The 10,444-nt window shown below is 36.8% G+C and overlaps 2 protein-coding genes across 2 annotated transcripts; one reads left to right on the top strand and one right to left on the bottom strand.

Moving 5' to 3' along the window:
- Positions 1–502: 502 nt before the first annotated feature.
- On the top strand, positions 503–4,869 carry LOC123197937 (protein IQ-DOMAIN 23-like). The gene is made up of 4 exons (XM_044612464.1): positions 503–1,004; positions 2,765–2,968; positions 3,455–3,532; positions 3,948–4,869. The coding sequence occupies exons 1-4, from the start codon at positions 636–638 to the stop codon at positions 4,698–4,700; spliced, it is 1,404 nt and encodes a 467-aa protein (XP_044468399.1). The 5' UTR covers positions 503–635; the 3' UTR covers positions 4,701–4,869.
- A 1,996-nt stretch (positions 4,870–6,865) lies between these two features.
- Positions 6,866–9,578, bottom strand: LOC123197936 (RHOMBOID-like protein 3). Its single transcript, XM_044612463.1, has 5 exons — positions 8,786–9,578; positions 8,161–8,321; positions 7,879–8,042; positions 7,541–7,791; positions 6,866–7,133 (listed from the first exon to the last, which is right to left on the bottom strand). Exons 1-5 carry the CDS (start codon positions 9,091–9,093, stop codon positions 7,016–7,018), a joined length of 1,002 nt encoding a protein of 333 aa, XP_044468398.1. The 5' UTR covers positions 9,094–9,578; the 3' UTR covers positions 6,866–7,015.
- Positions 9,579–10,444: the final 866 nt, after the last annotated feature.

Raw genomic sequence — 10,444 nt, 5'->3', positions numbered from 1 at the left:
CATTCCAGCCTCTTAATAGTAACGCCTTCGTTTAAAATAATTATATATTTTTATAATTTATTTAATTATATTTTTTAAATTTATTTATGTTATTATTATGTAGTTAATATATAATATTTGTGATATTTGAAATAATATATTAATTTTAATTTTATTTTATTTTATTATTTAATATATTTATATTATAATTAATAGGTATAAGAAAAAAATTTATATGAAAACAAAAAAAAGATTGTTTCTTACAGGAACATAGAGAGGATGGAAAGAGAATTTCATTTTGTGAGAAAAAATAAAAAATTCTTATTATACCTGAGATAATAATTGATATCCCTTACGGAACGGAGACCAGGATATCAATCCCCTCCTGTTGTCATCCTAACCTTCTATCCATTTCCACCCAAATTTTCTGTCCAACCATGGCGTAAGCATCAGGAAATGGAGTGAAAGAATAGGAGACAATCCGACGCGTGTTAAACAAACTCCTCAAGTACGCGTCTACATGCAATGCTCAATATCACATCTTTTAAGTTCCTTGCTAGATTAGTCTCTCTGCTTCTTCCCTTTCACATGCAGACATACTCTTAAATCCTCTCTCTAAGGCGTCCTTTTCTCTCTGCCCTTTCCGGCGATGAACTATGGGCTTTTTAAGCCGACTTTTTGGCGCCAAAAAGCCCAGTAACTCTCCCACGTCTAAAAAAGACAAGAGAAGACGGAGTTTCACTAGCTCCTCCAACTCCGAGCCCTCTTACTTCACCAAGCTTGAACCTTCCGTGACTTCATTCGATACTAATTTGGATGCTAACAAGCATGCCATAGCCGTTGCCGCCGCCACTGCGGCTGTCGCCGAGGCCGCTCTCGCGGCTGCTCACGCTGCCGCGGAGGTTGTCAGATTGACCGCGTCTGATGGCCGGAGCGGCGTATCCGCCTCCTCTCATGTTAGCCACCAACGCTGGGCCGAGGAACTCGCCGCCGTCAAAATACAAGCCGCTTTTCGAGGTTATCTGGTTAGTAATTACTATATCACTATTTTCCATCCACCATGATATAATTCTTCGTTTCACTGTGTTTTCAAAAATCATTTTACTCTTTTTCTCTGGGTAAAAAAATTAACTGGTTAAAATAGAGCGGTAGTGTGTATTTGTTTTCAAGTTGGAAGGGCAAATGGTCCCAGAAATAAGAAAGAAACAGAAGAGCGAACAAAACAAGACAAAAGATGTGTTTGATAGGCAGTTCGGGTCCGCCGACACAGTAGTGAATGGTGTGAGATTCAAACCGAGTTTAAGTACATCTCAGTTCGAAAGTTGAAAGAGACCGAGTTCGAGTTTGATTCCAAATTATGGAACCTACAAAAATTAAACGATATTATTTATCTATGTGCAAAATTTTTCGTTTTACATCGTTAACAAGTTGAATATTTTAAAATTAAACTTATTTTTTAAATTCAAATAAATTTGACTCAAATCCATATCCATGTCTACATCGGAGAAGAACTGATTCCCTGTCATCCACGGCGTCTTACTGTGGTTATTTGGACTTGTTTTATTTCAGATTTCTTCACTTTTTGCATGTCACGTGTTCGCACGTCTCTTCTCTTGTACAAACGAGCTCAAGTCATTCTCAACATAACTCCCCCACCGTATGTGTAGGCGCGTGACAGTGTTTTATTAGTTTTTGCAACTTTATTAGTGCTGCAGTATTAGGATGAATGGGTTGTTAGTCCGTAATTAAGTGACGTGGCTGCATATAATTGCGTATCAGTGATTTTTTAAGGTGTTTTTGGGTATTTGGATTTATCTTTGCCTTCAATTTAGTGTCTCCGCAAAACAGGAACATGCAACTTAAAAACAAGTTAGATATAAAAATAGTCGACCGCCCCTTAGGTAGATTGAGAGGTTAAATAGTGAAACCCCCAGTTAGAGTTGCAGGAGGGTTTGTGTTCATGATTTGTTGACGTTAGATCAAGACGGCACTCTTGAATTATTTAGTCTAATAATTAATAATTATTAAGATATGAGTTTTTATCTATTCACTATAATTGATACAGTTTAAGATAATCTGATTTAGGTGGGGTTCGGTGTTACAAAAAAAACATTTAGTGGACCATGGCGGTTACATCCAGGCTGATAGACCAACCTGCTTAGGAGGTGACCTGGGTTTGCCTTTTGATGTCAACTTTATCAGCGGACTTTCCACTTTTGCCTAAATTAAGCTTTTGTAACAGCTATCAAAGTTATTGGGTTGATTTGACTCTGTTGCCTTCTTTAGGTGGGCAAGAAAATCTTGATTGTGATGTTTGAATTGAGTTCAGAATAGTTAGTCTTTATGGGTTCTCAAAATCTCATCATTGTGGTTAATGTGCAAAATAAAATAAATACCTTAATGCTTTGTCTTTCTGGTTTAACTTTGGTCGACGCCGGCTTAGCCCACCTTCCAATTAACATTTTCAATGATGATTTTGAACTATGACTAGGCTAAAGTTCATTGTTTTCTCTTTTTCCTGCCCTTGTTTTTTGTTAGGCATGTGAGGGAGATAATTATTGCACCCATATTTCTCTGCCTTGTGATGAATTTCATGCCAATCTGACAAATTGTTTTAAAATCCCTGGGCTCCTGCACCACTGCAACTTTTAGACTTAACTAATGTTATGGTAACTGGTGCCATTTTTTATCATATAAATTTATAGTATGGCAATCAACTACTTAAATCTGAAATGGAAATGTTTATGGGCATCTGATTTATTTATGTTTGGTATTAATTCTGAAGGCTAGGAGGGCATTGAAGGCACTGAAAGCGTTAGTGAAGCTTCAAGCACTGGTGAGAGGTAACATTGTGAGGAAGCAAGCAGCAGATATGCATAAGCGCATGCAAACATTAGTAAAACTGCAGGCAAGAGCCCGTGCTAGTCGTGCATCTCATGTGTCAGAATCTTTGCATTCTAGTAGCAAGCCCTCCGTTTCTCGTAATCCCGTAAGGAAAACCATATACTTCCTTGTTTTTTTGTTTTTTCCAGCTGGGCTTAGTTGTTAGTACCTGTGCTCATACCGAAAGCTTTAATAATAATTTGAGTTAGGCTGCATTTAATAATAATAATTTGCTTCATGTCAATGTAAAAAACATTTGAAGCCCCAGTTATGTGAGCTAGCTGTAGTCTCTTTGAATTTTTTCTGGCATGTGCATTTAAAAAATGTGAGGGGTTGGTGAGGTCTTATTTTACCTACTCAAAATTTGAATTTTATTTCCATATGACTGGATTCTGGAATGCAAAGGGGACAAGTAGACTTCTAGGTTCATCATCAAAGCAAAATGTGCATCTGCTGTCAATTCGATAAAATGACTCTACCAAAATTCATGTAGTATTTTTAAGTAGTATATAATTCAACTTTGTAGTAAAAGGTATGGTTAAGTTATCAAAATATACAAGAATTCTCTGATTGAACGGTCTTTCACTTGCAGCTACCACTGAGTCAGGACAAAAGAGAACATCAACTTCATGTTCATAGTACTAAATTTGATGGGCCCTCAATCCTGAAGGTACTACTTGATTGCTTCAATGAAATCTTACATTACATATTTGCAACTCTATGTGATGCATTGTGAATTTTTTTCCTTTTTTATTTGTCTAATTTTATTTTATAAGATAAAGTGGTGAAATTTCTCCTTCAAGATTACTACTTTGTAAATTAGTAGAATGGTTTTATATGGCTTCTTCCTAGACAAAGATACTTGTACTCTTTCATTTAGGATTCAAATGAAGTTCGAACCTTGAGAGTGTTAGTAAAAAAAGTTAAATAACAGATATAGAAATTGTGCTATGATGAAAGAAGTCAGTCTCACTTTTCAAGTTCAAGTGATTTTGTAATTTGGTTCTGAATACTTTCCTAATGCCGTCAAAATGTTAAAATGTGCTAGGTAATTTAACTGCATTCTTCTGTTTCATTGAATGCAGAGATGTGGTTCTAATTCAAACTTGAGGGATATCATCAGCCTAGAGAAAGCACGACTTGGTTCAAATTGGTTAGATCATTGGATGGAAGAAAGTTTATTATACAACCACAGAGTCAATTCACTTAGAAATGGACACGCAGATGACGAGAAGAGTGCTAAGATTTTGGAAGTAGATACTTGGAAGCCTCACTTGACCCCCCATCAGCACAATAGAGCCTTCAGGAACTCACAGTATGGTTGCACTTCGGATTACAACAATCACAGCTTTATGACAATAGACTCTCCATCGAAATTATCAACAAAAACTGTGAACCTGGTCCCAAGTGTAACTTCTGGTGATGTTTTATCATTAAGCGCCAGAAAGTTTCCAGCTGGAAAAGGCAAAGAAAGTTCAAGGACTGCTGAGAACAGCCCCCATGCATCTTCTGCATCTTATAGACCAGGAACTAGTGCAAGAAGAGGTCCATTCACACCCACTCGAAGTGAATGCTCCCGGGGTTTCTTTGGTGGATACCCAGGTTACCCTAATTATATGGCTAACACAGAATCATCGCGGGCTAAGGTTCGGTCACAGAGTGCCCCAAGGCAGCGGCTTGGATTTGAGAGATGTGATTCAACCAGGAGGTCAGTTCAGGGTTTTTGGGAAGGGGGATCCAATTCAGAGAGAGGTTTTCCTCAAAAACCTGACTTCAGGAATGAAAATTATCCATCAACTGATCACTTGAATAGACTTAGGAATGCATATCTTCGATGATGATTTGTCACTGTATGTTCTCAATTTCAGTTTCATTTTTATGTTCTTCTTTTCCATCGCTTGCAGAGTGCACGTGTCTAGCAGCTTGCTACTGTTGTACTTGTGTGTTAGTCCTCATACCACTGAACTTAATGTTATCAATGTCGCAAATAGAAATAGTTTTCTCAAATCATGAGCACTTCAATTATTGAAAGAATAATTTGCTAATGTGCCCATGTGTTCGTTAACAGCTTCAATAGGATCAGAGCCAAACTTATATCAAACCTTAGGGGAAAATGATGTTATGCAAGTTTCCTATTATTTCTCAGCACAAAAACTGAACTACCACAGCCATAATTCTGCTACAACATTTCTGCATACAAGATATATGTTCATTTGGTCAGCAATGCATATATAACACTGTTACATGCTTGAAAAGTTTAACTGAATTGTGGTAGCTTAACCTGTCATTAACCTCTTGTTAATTTTTTTAATGCACTGTGGATTCACGGGGGTAAATGTAGATCCTCGATCTCTCCAGCAGTGGCCCTCTGCCAGCCATCGATGGTGTTGTCTGAAGTGGCTACAAAACAGAATGGGATAAAAGAGAATAGTTACTTTAGTAGTAACAAGAAAACAAATCCAACTTTGGATACCCACAAGTTGACAGTTAATGATGCAGTGATTAAAGAATACTGATGATAGAAAAGGAGAAGAACATTAGTCAATGATAAGAGACATAGTGATTTGCAGCAGTAAGTGAAAAAGAAAATCCAACTGAGATTCTGGGCTTGTCTGATCAGAAACATGGGATGATTGCATAATTGTCTTCTTGTATTGTCTAGTTTGGAATCCAATATTGGTAAAAGGCTAGCTATTAAATTAATAGAGAGTTTGCATGGTTGATGGTCCTGGTCCATGAATGTAGAAATTGCAGCACATGATATCAAATCTCTTGAGAATTAATTAAATGAAATATGGCATCCAAAGTCCCAACTTGTGCGTGGTTGTTTCACCATTTTATGACTTTCTTGCATATTAGCTCTTCGTATCATTATCACATATACAAAAATTTATTGTCTCAGACAAATGTGAAAAAAGGAGAACTGAAAGATTAAACATAATCGGGATTCTTGATAACGATAGAGACGAGAATTGTTAAAATTCTCGTAGTCGATGATGAAATAAATATATTTCTGACTCATCTCCTCTCTGATTTATTCCCTTTCCAATTTATCATTTCATCAATATATTTTTAAACCCTTGTATATTGAATTATACTTAAAATTTTTGAATTATTATAAATATACTAACACCTAATAATTTTTTTTTTTGTTTGCGTGGATGAAAAAGAAAAAACATAAGAATTTTCTTTAGGATGGGGAGATAAATTTTCCCTGCAGGGAAGAGACATCGATATCCCATCATCTCCGTATCAGAGAGACAGGACAAGATAATGTTTCTCCTACTGGACAGAAATTAAGATATTGAACCCTTTCCTGTTCCGTTACCATCTCTAAAGAAGCCATGTCTTATCCAAGAATTTTTGGCAAACTCAAATATGCTCAAACATAACCATTGATATCGGGCTAAGGAGATGCAGGCAGTGTGGGCCCAATGGTGAAGTCCAAATAGACACCACAGAAGCCGAGGACAGCAGATAGGGCTGGCGCATTAGGATTGTAAGGGGTGATAAGGCCCATCAAACATCTATAGTATAAACCAATGGCCTATAGTCTGGAGAATCAACTTCAGCAATTAAGTTGATGCTGGTCATGGCATCACAGCACAGCGAGCAAGGAAAGGGGTCAGGTGAACCTAGGTAATGAAGGCGGAAAAGGAGGAGATCAATGTCGTCAAGGTAGTGCAGTCTACGATCGGAAGGGTAAATAATAAACTTCAAGGGTTAAAGGAATAGACAATATTTCTCAGAAAATCATGGACTCACCATCTTTCAAAATAAGGATAACTCCTTCAGGATGAAATTTTTTTGCATATTGGCCTATATTAGTATCTAAATATGGTTTTGGACATTAGAAGGTATCGTGGTGTAGTTGGTTATCACGCCGGTCCGGGTGATGCCAATGTATTTTTAACATTTTATCCTAAAATTGAACTTTTTCTTATTTGTAAGAGAGATAGAATCAAGCTCGCATCTCTTTTAGTTTTTGTTAAAGGGTAAATCATTGAAGGAAGGCTGATCAGTAACAGGTAAACATACAAACAAGAATTAATAATTGTATGGTGGAAAGCCAAGATTAAATACAGACCCATTACCCATCGCTGAAGCATTACCACAAAAGCCATCCGGTTTCTAAAGCATTTACATCTGAAAACTACTCATTTCCATCACAATTCCATCGAGAGGTTCGAACACAGCTCAGGTATTGACACCAATGGCACTGATCATAAACATTGCCTCCTCGAAACAGCATCACCAACCCAACTGTGAATCTGCATTCAACCATATCAATAATTCACATTAGTCTTTATTCATCAAACACTTATAATTCAATGCAACTTCCATCCCAATGACATCATTTTTTTTTTTTTTTGGTTCTTAGATTGTTTGGTAATGTGATCCGAAAAAGTCAATGGAATGAAATGATATCATTACATGCACTGTCTCCAATTGCGACCAACGAAAACATATATTCATACCCCACATTATTGATTCTACAACAAAGACGAAAATGAGGCAATTCCTTCTGTTTGCCTTTATCACAACAATGAAAATGGGCCCATGATGTAGATTTTCATGTGACTACAGTCTAATGGAAGCAATTTACCAAGATAAGAAATCGATAACCATTCGATTTAACATCACTAAGTAATGGTTTTGGATTGCTGCAGTTACTTACCCTGCAAGTAGAAGAACCAGAGAGACCAACCATAGAACGTATTGATATGTCTTGTATTTGGATCTGACAGGAGCACTGGCAGGAAGATTCCTGCGATCTAGCCACCCAAACCGAGGACGAGGCAGCAAAATGAAGCCGAGGAAGAAGCCAGTAAGAAACCCACCAAAGTGAGCAAAATTATCCACATGTGGCAGAATTCCTATAGCAAGATTAATGGCGATGATGACCAGAAGAGTTACCAGCGCTGCAGCCTGAAAAACCAACTAGCAGAGGAGTTAACCATCTTCTTGCATTCAACCAAGAGAAAATTTTCAACTAACTCTTATACCATTGCTCACCTTGTTGGTATAAAGAGACCAGTTTGTAATTAACTCGGAAAGCATTGCTCCAAGAAGTCCAAAAAGTGCGCCAGAAGCACCGACAGAAATGTTATTATGGAGAAATAAGGAGGAAAGAACACTCCCACCAAAACCAGCCAACAGATAGATTACTCCGATTCGCACTGCCAAAGGGTAGCAAATAAATCATACAGCTTAAGTGACTTAAGATGTTTAAATCAAGTCTAGCTCAAAACAAGAAGTATACATATTCAACATCAGAAACATGTAAGAGCAACATACCGAATCCGAACTGCTGTTCCAGGCGAATACCGATGAAAACAAGGCACAACATATTTGTAAGAAGATGAATGACACCGGCATGTAACCAGACGCAAGTGATAAGTCTCCATCCTTGATGTTTCACCACTGTTTTCCGTTCAAGTGCACCCAATTTCTTCAATCTTCAAATTCATCAAAAGAACAACAACATCAAAACATCTGAAATTTCCAATTTTCACCAGATCCACCATATATCACACCCAAATCATAAAGTCTAAAGCTTCCTAATCTATGAAGCTAATTACCTCAAGTTTATATTAAAATGATTACCTAAGTTTAGTTTTCAATCTAATTAATAGAAGAATCCACTGGAAATCAACCACAAGAACAATAAAAACAGAGGCTTATCTGAAAAATCATAAACCCATATATGTATATACAGCAGAATTACTTGAGGATCCATGAAATTAACACAAAGAGGAATCACAAGTAAGAAAACCCACATGATAGAAACGAGCAAACTGAGGCTAAATTTAACAAGGCTCAGCAACAAAAACCATTCACAATATCTCACCAATCAAATCTCCCAAAAAAAATTAACATTTGAAGAAAAAAGGAGGAAGATTATGAGAGAATCAGAGATTACGTATGAGAAGAGGGACCAAAGAGAGGATTTTCTCTCAAAGGCTCAAAAGAAAACCTCCCGAGAAACCTGGCCACACACTTGTCACCAAAGTTCGAATCTTTGTGCTTAGGACAGTCGTTGATGTACATGACAATGATAAAAACAACAACATTAGCCACCACGAACATGGGGACCAACCAAGAAGTCCACTCAGACTCCATGTCTTCGATCAGATACGCTGATGATGTTGCGTAACTGTTGTTGTTGCTGCTGCTATTACCTATTCTGCTCTTGTTCACTCTTCCTCTCTCCATGTCTTCCGCCGACATGGTTGCTTTGTTCAGTGTCTGGTTTTTTTTCTAAAAGCAACCTCAAAATTATGGCAAGTACTGAGGATTTTTGAGATTGAGTTGGCGAAAGGTTTATGTGGAGCTTTTTAAAGAAGGAAAGTGAAAGAAAGTTTCGGGGTTTGTTTCAGTAGTCACGTAATGGTGATCAAGTGCTATACGGGATATTTCTTTCTTCTGCCATGGTGAGTAAAAAGTGTAAAGATTGGAGCAGGGGATTTGTTTTCTTCTACTTTCAGTTGTTTTCCACCGACTCAACTCGGCAACAGCGAGCTTTTACATTTGGCGGTTATCAAACTGGCACTGACTCTGCTACTTTTAAATTTGTTTTCCTTTTGTAAGTAAAATTATATTAACAGAAGACAGCCAACCTACAACAAGGCAAGAGGACGATCAAACTCCACCCGGCGTAAATGATTGGACGGGGAAAGCACAGTCTAGGAGACTTAACTTGCATCATTACAAAATCTAAAATCAACTCTTTTTTAAAATCTTTATCAAGAAATCCAAGTGACCAGTCTACCCCAGGGAGGAAAAATTGTTCGTTAGGAATAGGCCAACGGACTACTTCCCACTTTACATGTCATACCCATATTCGGATAAATTCAGATGTTTTATAATTTTAATTATTAAAGAGAAGATGGGTTCAAACTTTCATAAGAGTGATGATAATAAATAAATAAATATATTTTTGATGAAGTTCCTGTTTTTTAAGTATTATCTGTACTTAGACAGGCCAAAAATATTCCAAATATAAACATATTTTAAGGTCACTGAATTGAATTGACCATGCCTTTTCTTTCTGGAGTCTCCCTCTCTCTCCCACTGAAACAAAACGCAATAATAGAACTAGAAAAGAATAATATGCCGACGAAAATTTCAAAAAATGAGAAAGTGAAATCCACTCTCTTTTATTTTCATGTCTTTTTCTGGAGGTCCATGCCCACGCACACGCAGCATACACGCACCCAACTCAATCCTCAATCACTCTGTGATTTGGGGAGCTTTATTCTACACTTTAGGGTTAGGCATAAGTTGGGTTTGATATTATTTGAAAATTTTTTTGACCCAAATTAAAAAATTGATTTAAGACAAATTATTTTTCATTAGCGACAAAGATGTTAGAGACGGTTGTTGATAACGGCACCAAAAAGAAATGATTGAAAAAAAGAGACATGTTGAAGAGAGAGAGAGAGATCACCGAGAGATTATCCGAGAATTGAAAACCTAATAGAGATAAAGATCTAACTTTTTAAAATTTTAATTATAAGAAAAAATTATTACTTTTTATAGTATAAGAAAAAAATGAAATAAAATTTTATTTTATTTTTAA

Source organism: Mangifera indica, chromosome 15 (genome assembly GCF_011075055.1).
Source record: "Mangifera indica cultivar Alphonso chromosome 15, CATAS_Mindica_2.1, whole genome shotgun sequence".
Lineage (NCBI taxonomy): Eukaryota > Viridiplantae > Streptophyta > Magnoliopsida > Sapindales > Anacardiaceae > Mangifera > Mangifera indica.
Note: the sequence above shows the minus strand (reverse complement) of the source record. Positions and strands in the feature narration are given on the sequence as shown.